The 24,526-nt window shown below is 37.0% G+C and overlaps 1 protein-coding gene across 3 annotated transcripts in view; it reads right to left on the bottom strand.

Moving 5' to 3' along the window:
• The window catches only part of TTC27 (tetratricopeptide repeat domain 27), a 135,886-nt gene that overhangs the window by 80,354 nt on the left and 31,006 nt on the right, over positions 1-24,526 (bottom strand). For all 3 annotated transcript variants that reach the window (XM_068939405.1, XM_068939406.1, XM_068939408.1), the window contains 3 exons: positions 24,104-24,240; positions 19,581-19,693; positions 9,565-9,631 (listed from right to left, as the gene is read on the bottom strand). In XM_068939405.1, the coding sequence (XP_068795506.1) occupies positions 9,565-9,631; positions 19,581-19,693; positions 24,104-24,240 (317 nt within the window). The remainder of the gene's footprint in view (positions 1-9,564; positions 9,632-19,580; positions 19,694-24,103; positions 24,241-24,526) is intronic.

Raw genomic sequence — 24,526 nt, 5'->3', positions numbered from 1 at the left:
TGTTGAAGAAAGGACGACTAAACAAAAAGGGAAGCAGATACAGGCACGAGTGAATAACAGTCGGTGGAAAAAAAAAAGAGTGAAAAACTGCTGGGGAGCATGAAAGAAAAACCTATCTCAGTGAGGAAAAAAGAGCAGTGTTCCTAAATCTAAGGGAGTTGTGTAGAGAAGCTGTACCCTGAATATATTTACTTACAGACCAAAGGTAAAGGCAATCTCTGGGATGTGTTTAGACTTGAGTAAAGTTAAAAGCATGAGGTGTAATGGACTAAGATGCAAACACAGTAGTCTAGTACCTGTCCAGTCGTATGATGCACGTAAACTACATTTGTTTATTAAACTAATTTGGGGAAAATGGCATGCGGGAAACGTGTACTTTCACAAGCTAAAGAGGCACTCTTTTTAGCTATGCTCCTCCAACCTTTCTCATGTTCCCAGCTCTGTTACAGATTCACCACATGGATAACTGTACATCTACTATTAGGATAAGGGAAAGATATAGAATATACAGACAATTAAATATACACATTGCAATTCTCATGGCATAAGCTGTAGGATGAGAAATAGACTCATTCTAGCAATTAATTGACTTGTTTCCTTTCTGGCTCTAACAACTGACTCTTACGACTAAGCTATTAAACTACTTCAAACCATGCAAGATGTTGAAAACAAAATAAAAAAAAATTGCTAAACATATTTCCTTACTTTATTCTACATCTGGAACAGTTTCTACCAGCATATATTAAACTAAAAAGCAAAGAAATCATACTTAAGTTTTAGACAGCAATAAATACAAATCAGGTACTGTACTAATTTGGGGAATACAAATGCACGTGCTGCTTCTCTGAGACTGCTACAGTTCAAGAACCAGAGACGTCATTTCAGAGCGCTTGCTGCAGTGAGAGAAAGCAGTAAGATCTTTCACAGACTATTTTTAGAAATCTGTAAAAGAGTTATTTTCTCCCTCATCTTTTGTCTGGACTATGATAGAAGTCATTGTAGAATGTGTTAGCCAACGTATTCTGACAAATATACTTAAGAAAAAATCTAGCTGACACAAGACACAAAGTCTTTCAAGAAAAAAAGCCCAAGCTCCAACTTGACTAAATGTAATACACGCTAAAGTATAATGTAGACAAGGCAGTGAAGTTTTTTGAAATACATCAAAATATACTGCTATCCAACTTGATGGCTTTTATTCTGGTTCAGGAAAGGCTTCAAATCTCAACTTCAGAGACAGAAAAATATTAAATAGTTTAAATGTTTTTAAAACATCTTTGTAAATTGAAACAAATAGAACATGATACTTTTCAACATTTTATTGGCATTTCTTTGAACAGTCTTCATAAATAACAGCTCCACTTGGCATGATTAATGCAGCCAATCCAAACAGGTCAAAAGTATTTGTGTCATAACATATTATCATATATGCTAAACATATAAATTAGACATAGCAAAAAAGTCTGAATTTTCTCACAGTAATCCTGAGGCTCATTTACGACACACATTGTGTGAACTGTCTACTAAAACAGCTGGCATTGTTTCTAATTCCTGACCTAGGCTTCATAAACAGAATACGATCCTTTCCTATCCCTGTATTCACACAACCGGGAATCAGTTTTCATAAGGGTCACAGACACTTTGTGAAAGCTATCTTCTGAAATTTTCTTGCATATTTGCTGTTACAAAGAATCTTCCAAATAATGCTTTGCTTATCAATATGAAAGCCATACTATCAAAAACGCTTTTGCAGAGAAAAAAAGAAAAAAAAAGGAAGATAGGCCTACTGGTAAGAATACATGCTTTTCTGTCTTTAGTCATAAGGTACAGTTTAGTGCATGATAAACAGCAGAATTCATACGTTACGTAAATACAAGCAAAACAAATGGGCTTACATCCTCCATGAGGTTGTGTTTAAATGTTCCTCAAATTAAATTAACGATCTTATCTCAACCCCTGGTCTATAGCACTTGAATTCCGTTTTACCATTTAAGCTTCTTGCTTTCTAATAGAAGACAAGAAAGGAAATATTGTAAAAATACCAGAATCACAACTGTTTAATCTTTGTCCTTACATAAGGTGGACACTACCGTGCTTTCTCATACCATGCTGAACACAACGAAATATCGCTAAAAGGGCAGGACACTGTGCAAAAATATACCTAGGATCATTGCTGAATAGAAAAGAGATTACTCAAATGAGGATGGCTATAAATGGATATCCTGCCAATTCTAAGCCATAAGCATTTCTTTAGGATTTTTTTTTAATTCTTAAAAAAAAAAAAAAAAAGGAAAAAAACCTTTCCTCCTTCCTTCTCCTCCCCTCAATAGCCCATGGTTTATAGGCTTAGAACTTGATTAAAACATCATTTTTTCCTCCTGCAAATGAAGGAACAAACGAAGGTGCAATTCTAAAATCAGGCAGAGGAGACAAGGGCAAGACATCAGGAGAGCTAAATAAACTTGAAGAGTAACTCTTCCTCACACAGAATGAAAGAACAAAAACGCAAGTTTACTTTCAGCAAGAGGAAGACTCAGATTTGCTACTCATTTGATGTGTTCCCCTATCCCCACTAAACAGGTAGATCTGTAAAACATACAACAACATTTAAAAAAAAAACCCCAACAAACAAACAAAAAAAATCAGTGGCTACTATTAGGCATAATATAGGAACTGAACTGATCGTCAGAATATTGTCAAAAATAAAATTTTAAACACTGCACAGAGCAGGGAGAACGCTTCCTTCAGATGACAGATCAAACAACATTTCATTGAACAGCAGGTTTAATTTCATCATCTTTCTTGTTGAAGTAAATTATAATAGTTAAAAGTGGTGAAGGACATAAAAGGGGGAAGGGAAGCCTGCAACATGTCAACCAGCTGTCAGTGGGGTTGCTAGGAAAAATAAGTGAGCTGCTGAGCGATAAAGAGGAAGGAGGAGGGGGAGAAGAAAGGCTGCTGTGGGAAAAAATGTTACTAACTGTCATCAAATTTACTTGCTTAACTTCTCAAACTCCCAGACAAGCAAATAATTTATTAATATTTAAATACGATTTTCTTGTTCTCTTACTACCATGACTTCAGTGAGACCACTAAAACCTGTCGCTTGGGTGTTTCCGTGCATATTTATACGAAAGAGCAGGCTAGTCTAAAAAGGAAGGGCTGCCCCAAATTTCTTCCTACTCAGTCGGAGAGGCACACAACACACGGGGCATCATCCCCTCTAAGATATGATGCAAGCAGCCCTGTGGCTCCCCTGGACTCGGGGAAGAGTGCCGACCACAGAGGAGAACCAAGCTGAAAGGGATGAAAGCGTCAATTATGTTGAAACCCGATATTTTGTAAAATAGAACAACTTCAAACAGACGGTTACTTAATCCCCGTTTAGGAATGGAATGTGTGCTTCCCCCCTGCCCCGGCAACACGTGCACTACAGCAGCCAGCTTTTTTAACCTGAAACATCTCAACAAACGGAACACAACAGCAGCAAAAACAACCAACAACACTAGGTTAATCTGCTACCCATCAGACGTCCTCAACAGAAGTACTAGACGCTTGGTGCCTAAGGATCCAAGAAATCTAGTCGAGCCTCTGCACACGATGGTCCAGCAGAAAGAAGCAACTTCTCTTCTGCTATGTCCAATCTGATTTTCTAGTAACGCTTGATAGGCCAGAAAGCATACATGCATTAAATTAGCAGCACAACCATTTGGATCCTAACATTCCTGGAAAATGATTCAGACCTTTGAATAAGAGTGCTCAGGATGAAAGAAAGAAGGGAACAGAGAAGAAAAAAAGAAAGGAAAAAAAATAGAATAGCTTTGATTCATTTACCTCAAAAAAAAAAAAAAATCAAAAAACTTACAAGCACCAGCAAGGCTTTGCAGTGTTATAATCTCGTAACCAACAGAGCCTATTCAAAACGGGCAACACTGCTTAGAAAAGAAGTGAAAGACTTTTTATAAAGCCACAAAAGTTACAACAGTAGAGACACATGGCACTCCTAATGAGCATTTCAGTACTCTTGCTGGTTATTAAATTTAAAGAAAACTACAGCGATTTTCTCAGCAGAGAAAAATGCACTACTTTTATTTAAGCTATATAAACAACTTCTCTTTAGAAACCAAATTGGCATGTTATTTTTACAGAGACTTTAATAGGAAGGCTTAACATTAAAAATACCACGTGCCCTGATTTGATCATTCCCTAGTTCCACATTAATATCACAAATGCAATAAAAAAATGAGAGAAACAAAGCATTCCCACTTCCACCCTCCTCTCCCTTTTCCCACAGCCCCCTTCTTATAGTGAAAAGCAAAAAAAAAAAAACATATGTATACACACACACACACACTCAATAAAATGTGCATTATTATTCTTTGCTGTGAGTTTCAAAGGCACCATACACCATCAGTTTCTATTGCATTCAGTAAATGCTCACTTCTGAAAAATCAGGCCCATAGTTCTCAAATTCTTTAGTAAAAATAGTCTCTTATGGAATTGTTAGCTCAACACTGGAAAACCAAAAGGCATGAAGCATTACCGTCAAGTCCGTCTTTGGACTACACAGTGTTCCTTGGATTTTGACAGACCCACTCCACAGTCTCTAGCTTCCTGATCTGACCTTGGTTTTCTTCACGGTATTACATAAACAATTTCAGAAATATCAGATCTCTTTGTTAGAAGAAGGTGAGTAATTCCAGTTTTGTATTCTGAGCAAAACAAAAGCTATTGCACTATTTCCCCCCCTCTTTAAAAGTAAGGAAGATATCTCATGTGCTGAAAATGTCCATAGGCAGAAGAGTTGACAGAACTTCCTTTGCCCAATTTTTACAATACAAAAAAGAAACCAATTGCTCTAATCTCCAGTAGTCTCAGGAGTGAAACAAACTAAGGCAACAAAATTGTTCATGGTGCCTTTTCTTCCCCTTTTAATATTCTATCGATTGCAAAGGATATGAATATGAGCTTAAGATGTGGGAAGCCCAAAGGAAGAGGCTTCCGTTCCACAATTTGTGCTTGCTTTCTCTCCTCTGTTCCCTACAGCTTAATACTATCACTATCACTAGAGGTCCCTTGATCACAAGACATTAAAAAGAGAAAGAACCAATATTTTCCTACATCGGGCTACGTATACATCACATTTCCCACAAAGTTCATCTCCCTTGGACAAGGCACGGGCTAGGACAGATGGCAGGGATGGCAGGGGTAAGGACCGGCTGCAGCTCCTTAATCCTGGATATCCTGTTGGAGCATCATAAACTTGCTAAATTTGCACCATAGAATTGCATCCCCAGCATGTGAACTATAAGGTATTCAATAAAACTGTAAGAATCTGTATTACAGAGTCCAATCTTATCCATTACTTTTTTTATACTTTTTTCCTCTTCTGTGAGAGAAAAATGCAACACAATCCCATACTTTCTCACCTATTTCCCTACAGAAAGAACTGCAAAATCTTAAAATGATAGCACAAATCAAAAGATTTACCAGCTGTTATGTAGTGCATTCGTTTATAGCTGAAGCCACCTTTTACATTTCAGAAATACCTTTTAGCTTTCTGTCCTCAAGTTTAATGTCCACATGACAGACATCTAAAGTTTTAACTTTAATTTGTTAATTCGTTTTCAAAATATTCTGAAATCTCATGCGTACATTCAAACAACAGTGTTGTTCAATTAATCCCTTATTTATTATAGTCTTACTTGCATTACCTATATTAAAGGAACTCCAAACACTGCTAACAGGAAATATCTAATAGAAGCGATGTTAAGGTCCTCCTTTTGCTCAATTACTAAAAGGATTTTTTTTCCCAAAAAGTATATGGGCCACTGATATGTGGGGATCAGTGATGGACTTGTGAGCTTCTAGGGAAAAACTGCTGCCCCATATCAAACCCAGCAGATTTCACACTTGTATTTTTATATTAAAAAAATGTGCTGAAATTAAAGATGGGATAAAGAAACATATGTAGGGGTTGTAAAACTTTATTGGGTAGTTGGGAGTAAACAAATCTACAAAATCTCCATGTGAACACAGTACTGAACAAGTTCTTTGGTTCTTACATCATACTTCCTATACAGGAAGCCCTAGGCAAAAAGTTGTTTATAAGCAAAAAAAAAAAAAAAAAAAAAAAGTGATTGTAATAGAAGCGCTAGGTTTCACTGTCCCTCTTTTTCTCTCTTAAAAGAGATGCTTTTTAGTGCAATATTCTATAAGTTCAGAAAGTTTGTCAAATATCATATACAAAACCATGTCTCTGAAGCAGCTCGTGTGATATTTTTCATATATATATAGATATCTTTATAGATATATGATCTAATCATCTTCAAATTCTAACAGAAAAAAAAAAAGAGTTTAGAATGCCCATCTATGCCTAATACAAGGCAGGACCATGTCATCTACTTGAGTTCATTTTGATCATCCTTTCCCTTTCATACTACATGACCTTTATTCCCTCTCCTATAAGGAGACTGCTGGTCATGTGCATTTGTTTTGCAATATCCAAAGGAAAAGAGTCTCCTGATGAGCCACTGACCTATGAAAAGGGCTTCACAATTTCTCAACTTTCCTAAGAGATCTTGAAACGCCCTCCTTTCTTCAGGAAAGATAAACTTCAGCAGATATCAGATGAATGCATGACAACCATCTAACCAGCCTGCAGATTTGGGAATCCACATGTAGGCTGAGAAGATGCCTGCTCACACACGCACACACACACAGCAGTTTAAATGATGCTACTGAAATTATTTTAGGCAGCACTGATATCAGGCTTTTTTGCCTGTTTCACTGGGTAGTACAGAAGTTTGCAAAATAGCTTAAATGCAACTTACTCATTTGTGGTGCCACTTGCATATTCAACTGGTGGACACCATAGGAATCAAGGTTTTGCTAACATTTTGGCCCTGGCTAGGGAGTACGGCAATAGATTTCCTTGCCTCAGTGCTTCGGACAGTACTAAGATGCAGAAGAGCTCAAAGATTTCACCAGGAAGTTCTTCAGCAACCATCTACAATTTTAGGCTCAAGCGCAAACCCCACAAAAGATGTCAATATTGAAAAGACACAAGCTGAAGTCTGATTTCTGCTTTCAGTTTTCCAAGCAAGGTTTGGGACTGTCAGGTTACAAGCCACACCCAGTCTTGTTTGGTTTTTCAGGAATATGGTTCAAGATCAAAAAAGAGAAAATAGTGAGACTGGACTATGTCACGACAGCCAGTTAATTAGGTAATGTTAAGAGCTTAAAAGAACATTATTCTAATATTTAGACTTATCTTCTCTAACTGTTTAGGTCACCAGCTGTATCTAACTCACTGCCAAACACTGAATTTTGCACTATCAGAGAGATCTATATTTCTTTTTATTTATTGCTACAGACCCTTCTTTCTTGCTATTCAGAGTACAAAGTGACGTGGAAGTCTGCACATATCCTTCAGCTGTGCTCCTCTGGAGGGCTTTCTCCTGACAGTGGTTCTGCTGATCTTTTAAGGATGAAGCAAGCTGTAGCAGCTCCAGAAGGAAAGTATACTCTCTCCATCAAAAGATAAATCAATGAAAGAATAAGCTCCTCAGCATAACTGCAATAAATATTTAAGGAGCAAGTTCATCAGGTGAAAGCTCTCCCGTGATTTTTAAGGAATCAGCCACTAGATGGCAGGAAAATGCAGTTTAATTTTCTTATCATTATGAAGAATTTGCCCAACACAGATCTCTTACATCTGAGATAACAGGTAGTACGATGCATCAAGCTATGTCAGATAAAAGACGATCATCTTTCTTACCTAGTACAGCTGCTACCTTGACTTTTTCCTCCTCTGCTATAAAGCCTGAGTGGGTAAATATTCAAAAACTCAAGAGTCAAAACAAGTAAACCTCACTCTAAATTTCATTATTCTGGGAAGTACATCTGGAGGGGGAATATGGGCAACCTTTTTAAAGACGTTTTGTTATCACAGATGTTTTGTTATCATTTTAAAGAATAAACTATGTGCAGATTCAGGTATATAAGGTCTGCTTTTCCACCCAAGAATTATGCAAATAATAGCGGTTAGTGGAAAGAACGGAGCATGGAATATACAAAGACTCTAGGGAGCTTGGCAGGAAATAAAATGAGGAAAAAAACTCAAATTCTCATAGAATGACCCCATTAAAAGTATATATTATATTTGCAACAAACCCTACCTTTTTTGTTGCAACGAAGTTATACGTACAACTGGAAAATTTATACATCTACATTAACATTATTTATGCACAGAAATTATACTATAATAGTTTCACAATCTTTTATATATATAAAAAGCTGTACTTCACAACAAAACACTTCAGAAAATATAAGGATATCATCAGAAAGCATTATGCTACTGTAGGAGCAAGACTATAGCTGACCTAATGTACCACAAAGAAAAATCTATGTAAAAAACTGTTCCATAGTGATTCAGTCATCTTCCTCTTTCAGATCTTACACGTACTATGTTAGCATAGGGACCTAAGCAAATATTACTTTCAAACCTAACCAATTTTATATTCATCTATCTAATAAAAAGATAGCGTTTTCTTTTTTTACGGACTAGACTTTTTATCATCATAAAAATGGTCCTTGGTCCTTGGACTAGTGTCCATAATCCTTTCACATAACTACATGTGTCAGTGATGAAATCTAAGACCGATTGAAATCAATGGGATTTTTGTTGAGATCCTATCTGCAAACTCAAACAAGAATTTACTTTTTCAGATGCCTGCAGTATGAAAAAAGGGTCTGAGAATGCAAGGTTTGGGTAGGAGAGCAAACCAGAACATCATCCTCTATTTTATTGTACCAAAGCTAAAGTCTAATGCTGTGCAAACCCCCTCCTTCCCCACAATAAACTACTGTTGAAAGAAAGCACAAAGACAGAAGAGATCAAGTAATATGGCAAACTGTGTTCAGTAAGGACAAAAAAAAATTCACTGAGAAAATATAAATTTAAAATTTTCAAAGGTTCTTTAGAAGTTACAGAATTTTTCTGGAGTGAGAGACAAATTAGCTGTTGAACTGGGAAGAAACATGCCTAAACAGAACACCTAATATTTAAACTGAATAAACTTGATACAATAACACTGCAATTCCTTTTGAACTACAATTAAAAAACATTGTTAAAAGAAGGACACTTTCAACACTAGTGCAATATGAAGAGTTTGCTGTAAAAATTCATGCTTTACTATTACATTGTAATTCATATAGTTAATAAAAACTAAAACACAAATGCAAACACAAAAGTGGTTAGTACATGTTTCATATAGTTAATAAAAACTAAAACACAAATGCAAACACAAAAGTGGTTAGTACATGTTTTCAGGTGAAATCAGATTTTTAAGTGCCAACTTTATCCTGCACATGGATGACTCAAAAGAGGGTCAAATTTCAGTATCATTTTGATTTCTTGAAATAAGAAAAAAAAGGACTATCAGAACAAATTTGGTCTATGAACAGTTCCATGACTAGTGCATTTGACAGGTTACTGCTTGGTATTTAACTCAGACACTAACTGCAAATAGATTCAGTAAAAAGTCCAGATAAGTTACTTACTGAAGTAAAAGCCAGAAGTTCCTCTTCAGTTAATTTGTGTATTGGATTGTTCTTTTGGAAGTCTATACTGTAAAGGAAAAGAAAAATTGAACAGAAAACAACATTCATTTAATCTTCAGAACACTATGTAGAACATGTTTCTCAAACTTGCAGAAATGTAAAGGATGTTCTGGAAAAGAGTTACAACTACAAAGGGTAGTACATATGTGCAAAAAGACCTAAACCTAGGAGCAGTCACAGGTAAAAAGGATTATCTCAAGGGACCAAAATAGTTGTGCCTTCCCCAGCCCATTCTGAACTGCAATGTCTTACTCTGTTTCAGGTTATTATAATTTTAGGTATCCTGAACAGTTTTAGATCCATTCCCTGTTTTAACAGAAATGTGTTTTCAGTTAAAATTCTATGACTAATTGAAGACAGATTCTGCAAAAAACCCACTAACACTCAAGAAGTGCTCAGGGGTAATCTCAAACACACACTCTTTTTCTAGTCACTCAAAGAACATGACCACTCACTAACTGGTATACAGTTACCACTAACTAGCGGTACACAGACAAAGAGGGAAAACCAAAACACACACAGAGATGAAAATCACAGTTATTTTATTTGCAGTTGGACACGTTTATGGAGATGATCAAGAAACTGGGTTTACATCTCTACATGAGTGAACGTTCTCAGGCAGCAACTCACCAGCATTATCAAATATACTACAAGGCATATCTGCAAGTGGCACAAAGAGCAGTAAGGTTACAATTCAAGCTCTCTGAAATCAAGACACCAAGTGAAAACAAATCCTCCCTAAGAGCAGGGATCACCACCAAAATTTTATAACTGCTACATATATGCTCAAAAATGAACAAAGTATTCCTTCAACTTTGCAGCAGCCGTCATGTTATAGGTAAAAACTACAAAGATAGTATACTAATTGTTATGATGGGTCACAAATAGAAATTACATTCCCTGTTTTACAGTTACCACAGGTAAAACAAAACAGGGAATTACATTCCCTAGCACGGAATTACATTCCCTGTTTTACATGTTATTTTTATGTTCCCTACTTTACTGTGGGGAGATCACTGCCCCAAGCTAACTCTTGCTACTTTTCTTCTTTGCATATACTATGCAGTTACCTTTGCAGAAATAATAATCAATGTTTTCATTAAAATATTTTAACTATCCACAGAGACAAGGTACAGAGTAGAGATTATTCAAATCTCGATTATCCCTGAAAGGTCATGGCGAACAGAGGAGGTTTCTGAGGACCTGAAGAAAGCAAATGTCACTCCAATCTTCAAGAAAAACAAAGAGGAGGATCTAGGGAACTACAGGTTGGTCAGTCTCACCTCAGTCCCTGGAAAGTGGTGAAGCAAATCCTCCTGGAAGCAATTTCCAAACATATAAAAGGCAAGAAGATGACTGGGAGTAGTCAGCATGGATAACGGGACAGACTGCATCCTCAGCAAGTTTGCAGATGGTACAAAACTGGGAGGAGTGGATGATACACCTGAGGGCTGTGCTGCCATTTAGAGGGACATCAACAGGCTGAAGAAATGGGCATAGAAAGACCTCATGAAGTTTGACAAAGTGCTGAGTCCTGCACCTGGGGAGAATAACCCCTTGCACCAGTACAGACTGGGGGACAACAAGCTGGAGAGCAGCTTTGCAGAGAAAGACCTGGGGAGCCTGGTGGAAAAAAAATTGAACATGAACCAGCACATGAACTAGATAAAAAACATGCAATATTAAACTACTATAGTTTTTAATGGAATTCAAATTGATAAACAGACATATAACCCAAACAATTAGGAGGGGCGGCTCTAAAAGCTGAAGACCACACGCAGGATTTAGAAACTAATGGCAAGTAAAAGTGTCACAGGTAGTTGAATGAAATATAAGGGAGACAGGAATCAAAAAGGAAGAGACATGTTTCAGATAAAGCAGAACCTTAGAGTACAATCTAATTTGCAGCAGAAAAAAGGATTTGCTAGTAAATTAGCAAAGCTAAACTGCCAGTCATTTGGAACTTACAACCAGTTTTTGACTCTCATTAATCAGATCTACAATGGGAACATAATGGGTAAGATACCCAGTTTAAGTAATTGGTTATATAGTTTAAGACTTAATTAGCTATAATTTTTAAATAGTGGAATTAATAGCAATCATTCCAAACTATGCTTTCCTGGATGACAACTGAATATTTCTGTTTCAAGAACAGATTTGGAAAGTTAGCAAATGTTGAAGAATCTTATGTTAAAAGCTACTAGAAATAAGAAAGCATTCTTCAAATAGCTGAAGTTTTATTCAAATGAAGAATACAGAAAGAATCAAACTCTGGCAGATTAAATAGAAAAGGCAACGATAAAAATATAATAATTATAAAAATATTATAAGGTAGTCCAAAAGAAGTTTGAGGAGCAACTATCCAAAGGAATCAAAACCAGTACTAAAATCCTTCTCCCAGTACATCAGAAACAAAAATCTTGAGAGTCCACAGGGCCAAATTATAACCCTGCTATAAAAGCCATTGCAGAAAAGCTATATGAATTTATTGCATTAGCATTTATTGTAGAAGAACACAGTAAAATTCCCACAAGACAGCCCTTCTGGGAAAGGGAGAGAATTATAGGATTGCTTGGCGAATCTCTCTGATATCAAAAAGTTGTGAAAGAGGTAACGTTACAAATAGACAGACTGGATAATAAGAAATGACCAGGACCAAATAACGTTCACAGAAAAGTTTAAAGTGAATTTTGGGATGGAAGAGTTGAGTTACTAACAGCAGCGTTATACCTCAGAGTAATAACGTCTCTTTAAAACCTACTCAGTGCCTGAAGATAAGAGGGTGGCAAAAATGATGCCAGTCTTGAAAATTAGCTATGTGGAATCCACATAATGACTGACTTGTAAATGTAACTGTTGCAGGTAAATATGTAGAGACTCTACAGTGAACAGAAAGCCTAGACACACCTGAACAAACACAGTGGCCACGGGGAGAGTCAACGTGCCTTCTGTAAAAGCAACTCGTGCATTACAAACCTGTTGGAGGCTTTTGAAAGGTTAAATAAACATACGAATGTAAGTAAGCTGGTTGATAAAAAATTAACTTGGATTTCTGCAGGGCTTTTTGAGAAGCCTCTCACAAAAGACTTTCAAAGCACTAACCACTCATGAGATAAGATGGAATGTCTTCACAAAGGCAAATAACTGACTAAAAAATAGGAAATGGTATGTGGTAAATGGTCAGTCATCACAATGGAGAAGGTCACCAGTAGACTCCTGTACAGGTTTTGTGCTGTGCCCTGTGTACCATAACATTCATAAATAAACTTGAAAAGGAGAATGTACAGTGAGTTGAGAAAGCTTGCAAAAGATATGACACTCTTTGTGGAAATAAGGATGTAAGCACGCTATGAGGAACTAGAGTAGAACCTCACAGGACAGAGAGAAAAGGTAGTAAAACATAAAAAAGCGCGTCATGTCAAGTAATGTGCAATAGGAAGAACTTCACATAAAATGATAGGCTCTGAACTGACCATTTTACTCAGAAGCAACTCTTTGGCATTGCAGCTGCATAAAAACATCAGCCCAGTGCTAGGCAGCAGATAGAAAAGCAAATCAAACTGTCAGGATTTAATTGGTAAAGGAATATAGAATAGAATACTATTTAAAAAGTATAAAAATACATAAATCCTATATAAAATACCACATAAAGCCTTTGTTTGCCCATCCGTGAATAGTATGTGCTGTTCTGCGCTGCTCCTTTCAAAAGCAGTTATTCAGAACCAGAAAAGGTTCAGAAACGTACAGCAACAATGATCAGACATTAAAAAAAAAAACCCTACTAACAAGGGAATGACTGAAGAGTTTAGAACTAGCCAAGGAGGGACACTGCAGAGGTTTTCAAAATTGTTAGCAAACTGAAGAAGGAGTTTAGGGACTGACAGCTCATTATCTCTTCCAATAAAACAGCTGGGGTCACTAAATGAAGCTACTGGTATTAAAACTAACAGGAGACGGTTTATTGAACAACAGACACAAAATGGGTAGACAAGCAGATAGCTTTGCCAGAGGATGCTATAGATGCGAGAGGTTTACATAGGTTCAGAGGAGACTAGACAAATATTGGAAAGAGACCCACTGAGGGCTGCTATATAAACAAAACAGATCCCATTCAGGAAATCATCATTTAGAGGCTGGGAGCATACTAGAGAGAAAGAAGCAACACACGCTTTCTCTTATTCTTATTTTCCCCTAGGCATCATCTTATAGCCACTCTTCAAGACAGAGTATTGAGTTAGATGGTTGAAGACAACAGCAGAGTTTTGGTTTGCTTATGTTTCCTCACACATTACCTGTGTGCAAGTGAAGACTATACAAATTAAAGCTCCTCAGGTAACTACTTAAAACTACACTTAACTAGCACGAGATAGATAATGAAGAACAGATAGGTCAGACTTTCCACATATATATTTTAATAAGTATTTGTTGCATTTCTACGCAGTTCTACTGACTGTGTTAATTTTGGGAATGACAAAGAGTCAAACGCAACAAACTGATTCCTTTACAAGCATTTTCAAAGCTTTGCAAAGACTTTTCAAATGACTGTTTCTTGTGTACGGATTCTGAAGAGCAAGATAGGGAGTTAATTTCCCAAGTGGAATCTCTTCACACAGCTATACGTACTTGTCCACAGCAATGTACTTCATAGAAATGACTTTAAACAGCCATAAACTGACTATGGTGAGATCATCATAGTATCTGGCACTGTAATCTGTTCGTTCCTTCAAAACAAATTTACACTCACATGAGATGTTTGTACAGATAGGTCAGACTGCCAACAAGTATTTAATAGAAACGCCTTCATCACCTTTAAATGCTGCCCAAGATTTTATTTCACGGCTTTTACTTTTACAGAATCACAGAGTGGTTGAGGTTGGAAGGGAGCTCTGGAGATCATCTAGTCCAAACCCCCTGCTCAAGCAGGGTCATCTAGAGCACACTGCACAAGATTGTGTCCAGACGGCTTTTGAACATCTCCAGCGAAGGAGACTCCACTGCCTCTTGGGGCAACCTGTTCCAGTGCTCGTCACCCTCACTGTAAAGAAGTTTTGCCTGATGTTCAGATGGACCTGCCTGTGTTTCAGTTTGTGCCCATTGCCTCTCATCCTATTGCTGGGCACCACAGAGAAGAGTCTGGCCCCATCCGCTTGACATTCTCCCTTCAGATATTTAGCAGATATTAAACACTGATCAGCTCCCCCCCCGAGCCTTCTCTTCTCCAGCCTAAACAGTCCCACCTCTCTCAGCCTCTCCTCACCTGAGAGATGCTCCAGCCTGCTTTTCATTTTAGTAGCCCTCTGCTGGACTCACTCCAGTAGCTCCATGTCTCTTATGCTGGGGAGCCCAGAAGTAGGATAACAAGTGTAAAATCTGGCTGCCTACAGTTAGTTTTACATAAGCTCTTCCACCTCAACAGCTCGGAAGAGAGAATACTTTCTAATCATCAGCAATAAATAGGAACTCACAGACGAGTACAGGTTTGGAATTGTGAAGTACTTCACCAGCTCACATGCTACTCAGGCAGCAGTTAACTCATCTGAATCAGATGCTTACTACAAAAAGCAAATGAAATGAAACCATGTGTTTCATTTCCTGTTCCTGGTACAGAAGCATTACATACATGAAGAAAATAAAATCATCTTGCCGAGGGAAATAAAGGGAGAGAATGGAAAAAGACAAAAACAGTTGTTTACCTGCTTTTGCTTTGTACTTCTGATACAAGCTATATAGCATGACCTTGCTGTAAAGCACAAAGGCGGCAGCAATCACATATCAGTTAGCACACGATCCACTTCACTTACCTTCAGTGATCTAAAATTTAGGCATTGAACCTCAGCTAACTGTCTAGGCTTTATTGACAGTCCATGGGAAAAGATGGATATACGCAGGGAGTGATTCAATCCATTCTAAAGTATGTGCCTGAAGTGGAATGAATCACACGCTGCAGGCGCCTGTCTCCATCGAGTAGAGACAACCAGCAAAGATCAGGGTGGATAAAGGTTTTCTTTTCTCACTTACCTAAGTTTCCCATTATGTTTCCACTGCCAGTACAGTACAGCTGTACTGGGATATTTATTTTATTTTAATTGCTCAGTTGATCCAGTCCATACACAGTAATTTTGATTTTAAAAATCCTTTAGTCCTAAAGCCATTTAGCGTTTATGTAGCTACAGTTTATTTTGTAAACTGTATGTTATTATACAATTTATTATTGTATAATAAAAGTTAGGCTTCCCATCACTTTCCTTATCAGCTGAGGGTATCAGCTGCTGTATCTATTCCAACAGTGACATAATTTCGGCTACTTCAAAGAGATGAGGGAAACTTACTCTCCTCTCAGTTTCTCAGCATTTTGTTATCTATACTATATTAACACACTGTGTAAATCTTACACAGGCTCATTCTCGTTTACTATCCATTATGGTTATTTATCAGGACTTGAATATCTTTTTTCATCAGACTCTGAAAGTTTGGTTCAAGGCTTTATATAATTTTTGACTAGTCTTAACGACGATTAAAAAAAATAAAAATAAAAATCATCATGACTAGTTATTTTCATATAAAATAACAAAGAAAAGTCCTAACCAGATGATGCTTCTGCACACCTAGGAATTTCCTCTAAGATTTCCTTTAGGCTGCAATACTGTTGCAACGAGACGATCTGAAGAGACTTCTAGAGGTTTTCTTCCTAGATAGGTGCTACAAAGCCTGGATATGACTGAATAGGTAAACTCTGTGTAAACCAGGCAGACTTTACTATTATTTTTCACATCCTGTTCTATTTCATTATCATAAGAAGCAAACATTCTTTTCCTTTAGATTTAGTTCCTCAGACTGCTCAGTATTTGGAAGAGAAGGGATTCAAAGAGAAGTGTGAGAGCCAAACACTTGAAAGGAAATTGCCTTCTTCCACATTGTGGTGACTAGCCTCAAGGTGAGCTGGAAAGTGCGATAGGAACAACAGCAAAAGGTGAAAAGTAATAGAAGAAAAAATTAGGTGCCTTGAGGCAGATGAGACCATAGATGGGCATCTTACTAACTAAATAAGCTTCAACTAGGAGATTATGGCAATTAAAAAAACACTTCAGTACATCTAAAACAGGTTTGAGATAACAGACAGATAGAAACAACAGATGCCACAGAGAATTGGCTGGGTACAATTTACATTGCTACGTTGTTATATAAATGGATTGCTGATAAAAGAGTTGTTCTTTCCTTACATCTGTGCAACAGAGGTTTAAAAAAAGAAAAAACAAAACACCATCAAGGCATTTCAGGTTTATACAAAATTACAAGCTGGCTGCATGAGATGTTGCTTGGATTTTTGCAGAGACATTTGGTATGAGGTATTTTAACACTTTGAAAAATATTTTATAACCTCTTAAAATGTTATTAGGGGAGAAAATATTTGTTTGCACTTAATCATTATAACCTACTTGAAGGGAAACATTTCACAGCAGGAAATATTATGTGTACTTCAGATACTTCCATAGCACCCTATGTGATTAAGTGTTTTTCAGTAACTAAAACATTTTCAATTTATTCTGCTACCCATAACCTTTCTACATACGTTCCTGATATTGAGTTAGCATTATTTGGCTACCAAAACAAAACAAAACCAAAAAACCCAAACCACCACACACACCCCCCCAACTAAAAACTGTGGGCTTCAATACACTAGGTCAGTCTTTAAAACTTTATTTACATAAAGAAAAACATCCACTTCTGACAGTGGTAGCCAACAACAGACACCATTAAAGCGGTGCTGGACAAAGCCTAGCTAGAACTGCTTTGGAAATGCAAAGGAAATCTAAAGACTACTCAACTCATTAAATGTTTATTCCACAGGCTCTCAAGCATGAGGAAAAAGCAAGAAATTTGCTAGAGCCAAGGTCTGAGAAGCATGTTTTGTTTAAAAGCTATCAAATGCTTTAACATCTATAAGTTTCCTTGAAAACTGATACGCCAATAGCTGGTATACATACCAAGGGTATGGCTAGCAATCCAAGTCCAAATTCCATTTAGTCAGAGGGGCTGTATCCTAAGTCTCCATACAACAACATTTCTCAAAGCTGAGAATCTACTAACATCTCTGGAATATGGCTGAATATCAAACCCTGGCTCTATCTATGACTGAAATTGTTTCAGTTGCCTAACTGAAAGGCAGTTCCCACCCTTTGAATGGCATTTATCACTCCTACGGGGAAGCAACACTGAAAACACTTTTTTGTTTGGTTTTCCTCCTTTTTAAATGAGCTTCTTGCCTTGAGTCTTGCCTAACTCACATGCCACGTGGATTACAATGTACACACACAGGCAGTAGTCAAGATGGTTTCTAGCCACTATTCATAGCATGGTGGTTTTCTGTGGTCAGGAAACCTACTGTGCATCAGCAAGTGTCAAATTCAAATTCTACCCTTGGACAAAATACTAAGAAAGATCAATACACAAGTTAAAATTTTCTTGGAGAGGGCAGAGGGAAGAGGGATAATATAATCCAAATATAACATAATACTGCTTTAAAGAATAAAGTACACACGAAGAAAACGCTCATCAGAAATGGGAGGGTGAGGGACTTTGGGTGAGGGTGAACAACCAGAAATGACTGAGCCAAGAATGAATGTCAACTGCACTGCTTGCTCCTCTCTTTTGTCCCCAAACTGGATCTAGAAGTGGCCTTGAAAACAAATCAGATTTAAGCCTTTGGAAATACGAAGCAGCAGTACATATTCTGCTCATGAATTCTTGCCTTCTGCGGGTGGGCTGAATGGTTAAAGGGCATAGCTGAAGCCAGAAACTTCCAACTTCATGTTCAGCTTTAACTATATGACCAACAAAGTGTCTGGACCTTCAAAAAGCTGCAGTCTGCAAAACGGGTACATGGAAGGAAACAACTTTCTCTCCACTAGTGACTCCCCCTGCACAAGAAGGGGAGAAAGAGCTGAAAGTTCTGGAAAACGGGGTTGGGGGAGATAAATTTTATAACTGCACTGCGAAACAGGCAAAAAAAACCCATACAGCAACAAAAAAATTACTGCCCAATTATGTTGTTAGCTTATGCCCCTGAATTCTCTAACTGGCCCTCTCAGTAACTACATACTTAAACATTTCAGAGTGTAACTGCTACTGCTGTCACCCTATCACAAAGATAGATCTAACAGCATCCATGTGCCTCCCTAGAGAAAACACTGGTCCAGGATTCACTTCTTGTTCTGCTCCTGGCTACCTTCTGGCTCGGGCAAGAAATTTCAGCAGCTCTTTTTCCATCATTTTGCAACTTACAGATCAGAAAAGTGCTTTGAGAATTACAAATGACAGATATCTATCAGAAGTAACTATTCTTACTTCACTACATTAATGCTTCTGAAACAATCACACAGTAAAATTATGTGATAACTGTAACTGGCTAAAAGACCACTGAGTTGCAGAAAAAAATATTTCTTTGCTAGAAAACAAGGCTATTAATTGGAAACTGGCTTATTATCCTCAAAGCTTAGGCTCTTTCTTGCTGTTCTGCACCCTTTCCAAAAAGCACATGGCAGAAAACTTTTGAAAACCAAGAAAAGAAAACTTAGGTGCAAAACCATGGGAACTTAGTGCTACACCTTGTAGTTAGCAACAGCCAGTCTGAATATCTACAGTATTCCAAGCTGCACTCAGCAGTGGTGGTAGGGTTTTCCTTGTCGATCCTCACACGAGGCTGAGGCTGCAGACTGACCTTAACCAAGTGGCATCTTCATATGTTAACTAAACACCATATGACATTTGAAAGACGATTAAACTGAGACAGAGGACAAGAAGCTTTTCCAGGGTAAGAGAGTGATATAGCAATTAATGAAATATTGCTGAAAATCTTAATTAAGAAGAAAAAGCTCAACTTGTCACCGCGTTGTTATTTCATTATTAGAAAGTTTCAAATAACTTTTTTTTTTTTAAATAACTGCAAATTGACTTACCAAATTCCAAGGATTACAGCAAGCTCTTCTGCACACAAATCAGGTATCTGGTACTGATCAGCATCTGCTAGTTTTATCTCGTTTAGCACTGTATCATCATTTAAATCATAATTCTGTTGGAGGGGGAAAAATACATTTTAAAATAGAATGGCAAAAATGATATAAATTGTTGCAAAGAAATTTTGATGCATTTAAAAACGTGAAAAAAATATAGACCTGTTCTATGATCTTCAGTGCTTTAATGGTTATTATCCCTCCAGCTGACTGAGCCAGCGGCAAGATTTTTTCAGGAGAAAAAAGAAAAAAGAAAAAAAAAGTCCTCCCTTTCAGCAGAAGGAACCACTTTTTCTACAAGGAGAATGGCTATCACGCAAAATGCCTAACAGGAATGGTCCTCAGAGCAACTTCAATGTTACTAGAAATATTCCTATTTTCTTAACTAAGGGCTAAAGGTGTTCTTCTTTTTAAATTTTTTTCTGATAGCATTATCAATAACCTCCTCCTCTATTACATATACTCTGTTTTGGCTTGTCTGCATGATGTTAAATGCTTTCCTAACAGGCAAGTTTTCAGGCTAGTGTCCATGGACCTCTGCGAATGTACAGATTTCTTTTAAAATATCGGCAAAGCACAACTAAGAAAAGCACGCTTATTGCCAGTACAGTTAAATTCCTTACTTTGCAATTGAATTACTTCTTTTTTTGGTTTTTGTTTTTGTTTTTTTTTTTAAAGGAGTTCTGCAAATTAAAGAAATGCAAACAAATAACTCCTCTGAACTGGCATCTCCAGATATTCTTCCCTGGTAAAGGCTAGAATGGGTATTCCGAAAAGGTTTGCTCCTGGGCAAGTATTTGTGATTTATCAAACTTCCTCCGGAACAAAGAGTTTGAGGAGTGTTCAGCTTAACTTTTACAAATAAGTATGCTACCTGAAGTTCATTGTTGGTCATTTAACTTCAAGAAGAAGGTAATATAATCTGTTGCTGAAAAGTGTGAATTACTGTGTTTGCAGAATTTGTGCCTGTTTGGAAACACCAAAAGATTCCTTTGGCTGCATCCAAGAAAGAGGAGGACGTAACATTGTTTCACCTTCCTCTGAAAAAACAAAGCCTTTAAGCATATCATTGAAGATTTTCCAATTAATAGAAGCAGTTTTGATAATGTATTAAAAACAGAAAAGGGATTTATATAACAGTATTTGGAAATTCCTTTTCTTTTCCATTTAATGTCCTTGTAGCAGGGTTTTCAATGAACAATTCTTTCATCGGCTAAAGTAAAACGACGGTCCACAGAAGATCAAAAAGGGAACAGGAAGTCTTCAGAATGGGTTATTTGCTTTCATCACCAGTACTTTTAACACTATATAAATGAAACTAAGTTGTAATTTGAGAGACAATGTGAAGAAGTTGTTGTTTTAATCTGAAATGGACAGATTCCCACTCTTTAAGGTATGTTTAATAATAAAGTCATTTTCTTTTCTTTACTACATTGTATGTGCAAGGATTGTCTACCACTTCCAAAAGAAAATGATTTTAGAACAGAGCGCTATGCTAATATATTGATACTATTTCATCAGATGTAACAGAAATTATCATTTATAAGACAATTAGTTAAGGATTTTCCAAGTTCTGGTCTACAGTTGAATTTTAGCCTGTAACTTCACTATGAACACTGACCAACTGAACTGCGTTGAAGTTGCGATAGTATACGAAAGTCTTAAAGCATGATTTACATTCTCAGACAAAAAAAAATTCCTTATCCCTCAAAAAGCATAAAAATTTGAGCCTAAGTTTTTTAAAACTAATCAAATTTATTCTAACATACCATAAGAGCTTTTATGCAGCACCTCAAGCCTGAGGTTTTCCTTTCACAGACGCATCAACAGTTTAACTGAATGCATACTCTCACACTACTTAATGATTCTCAAGAAAGCTGACCTGTGAGCAAAGCCTTGAATTTACACTCTCAAACATTTATTTTGCAATGCAAATAGTTTTCCTGTTAGTGCAACTAGAGATATATAACCGGTCAGCACCAGGAGGGAGCAGGAAGTGCTTTGCCAGAAATCAGTCCAGCTCTCAGTCCAACTATCAGCCAGCCAGCATTGCTTTATTAGCAGTATTTTTAATGGAATGAAATTACTGACCCTTTAATTATAAAATAACTTGTTCAGGAATCTTACCTTCATGTAATAGGGGGATAGTTTAAGGTCACTTTATTAAGCACTTCAAAACAGGAATCAGGGGGTGCAGCAAGTCTCAGCTTTGCCTTTATACATACTGGCAGAGTTTATGATTCTCTTGGGAAATTCTCCACACATCTAATACAATTCCAATATTTGGATAAATACAGCATTTTACTTGATTTGCAAATAACAAACGGTAGATGTAAAATAAGAACACTGAAGAAGGGAAGAAAATTTCCCTCTAACAGTTTTGCAACATCTACCTTTCAGGGTTCCACATGCCTATGTTAATCCTGTGAAGATTCTTGAAATTTCTCAAGATTTAGCTCCTACACATCTTCCATGAATACTCTTTTAAAGGCATACAAAATACATCAAGCATCTGGCCTAAATTTGCATAAAGACGTACGGTTGTTGTCAATTTTTGCATCAGATGGAGAATAGCAATCTACAATTTTGGCCAAAAGAACTTCAAGAAACTCTCAGGACTGACAAATTTAAGATGCAGACAGAAACCTGGCAAAAGAAACACAAGGACTCACAGCTAAAATCCACTGACAACGTACACAAAGAAGCTGTGTTTTGATATTTAGTTACCAATAAAGACATGCTAGAAAATGGAAAAAAAAATGGAATGATAATTCAATGGACAAACGAATTGGGGATTCTGTGTAGCCAAGTCCAGTCTAATACTTGCTACAGGACTCACAAACATGTTGTTAAGTAAATGTCTGAACTTGAAATATCTCAGGTTTTCCTCAAAAAAGCAACTGGTTCTACTAGTATCAATACCCAGTACTTTTGTTGTTGTTGGGTGGTTTTTTTTTTTTTTTTTTAAGTAGGTTGCAGGAACATGAAGTTTAGCTTTCTGTAATGAGGAGCCCGGGTAGCTTATGAAAGAATTGCATGATGCAGTTGCTTGAAGTTGCACGAAACTCAACTCCACCCCTGCAGCCAAAACCACTCAAGTCCTTTCTAGTTCTATGATTTTACTTTTTAGTAGAAGTAGTCAACTTACTTCATATAGCAGTGTTTTGAAAAAACATTCATCTATGCAGTAAGATTCTAGTATGAAAGTGTGGGTAACATAGCATGATTGACTTTTGAAATGTTTCAATTAATCCAATTTTTATTCCTGAATTCTTCACTAAACCTACTTCAGCTGCTTCAGGTCTGTATATTAAAAGGTCAAATAAATATACTATTTTATTAGTGAAGATAACAGATTTAATTCCACGTTATACCTACAACCTAAAACAGTGTAACCACTTTTATTCAAACAACGTACCCGTTTTATGTCAAACTTAAGTCTTTATTGGATATAGACAAAGGCAATTTTTCAGTGTCATAAATGACTAGAAAAAGTAGTTACACAATATCCCCTTTAGGGACCCACTAAGAACATTACATCATATCATGTAGTACTTGGTGGGTAGCACTTCAAGTCTATAACCAAGTCTGACACATTCCTCATCTGGCTTCCCCTGAGCTCTCACTACCGTTAAATGAGTTGCTATATATGTTTTTAACGCAGCTGCAAGTGAAAAACTAGAACAGTTTCCTAAGCTATTTATGCGTTAAAATTAGAAAGAGAATTATTCTCAATTTCTTTTGCTTAAGATGCCTGTTTGACCTGGAAGTCTATCAAGTCAAAACCTTTTTGTAAGGTCTCTCCAACCTAAAGACTGAATCTTGGACCATAGAGTCCCAGTTTCTCTTCAACTTCTTCAGCAAGTTCAAAAAAACTTAAATACTAACAAGGACTTATCTTTGTGAAGCAAAAATGCCTTTCCAGAACAGTTCAGTGGTTATTAGTCTACTCATAATACAAGTCACCATGCACACCCTTCAGATTAGTAGGGCCAAGTCGCATAATTCATACCAGTAGCAGTAACTAGACCAATTTCCCATCTTTGCACTATTCCTACACCTGTCTGTCAGTCCTTAGGAGTCTGCAGGCTTCTGTGATGCCTTGCAGGCTACCTTGAAAAAAATCACTCTCTCACGTGTTTTTTCCCAGCTCAGTGATTCTTAGTCACTAGAAATCAATACACAAACTCTGGAAGTTCACCCTTGCAAATATGCCCTCAGTGGAGTAGCCACATATATCTTGCAGACAGCCATATGTTGTTTTAGCCCATGTCCTTTACCATTAGACAAAGGACTGCCCCACATCTTGTCCAAAAACTTTCAGAAATCAAAGGCAAGCTCCTTCTAGGCACCACGCACTTCCACCTTGCAAACACCTAAGAAAAGCTTCCAAATGTTTTCATTAAAGTGCATGAAAAATCCCAACTGGATTTTAAGAAGTTAAAGACCAACTCTTCTCAAATACATACCATCGTTAACTTTTCTACAGGAGTAGGTGCTGGACTTAGTTCACGGTGAGGAAGAAGGAATTTATCTGTCCTTTGGACATCCAGAATAAGCTGTGCAACATATTTTTCCTGAAATCGTGTCCTTTTCCCCAAAGCACCTACACAAAGTTAAAACAAGTTACTGACCACTATAAAACAGTAATCCCATCATATATCAGAAATTGCTTACGGAATGCAAAAGAAAGAAACATGCCGAGAATTAACCTGTAAGACTCAGGAGTGGTTTAACTTTGCTTGATCGGCTTGCAATGAAATACATGCTTCCTCACTGCTAGGTAGCACACATACATAAATAGATATTACAAATATATAAACAAACTTAAAGTTCGGAAAATTCTCCGTAACTTTCATATTGTCTCTTGAAAATCCATACTCATCACATTT

Source organism: Struthio camelus, chromosome 3 (genome assembly GCF_040807025.1).
Source record: "Struthio camelus isolate bStrCam1 chromosome 3, bStrCam1.hap1, whole genome shotgun sequence".
NCBI classification, from domain to species: domain Eukaryota; kingdom Metazoa; phylum Chordata; class Aves; order Struthioniformes; family Struthionidae; genus Struthio; species Struthio camelus.
Note: the sequence above shows the minus strand (reverse complement) of the source record. Positions and strands in the feature narration are given on the sequence as shown.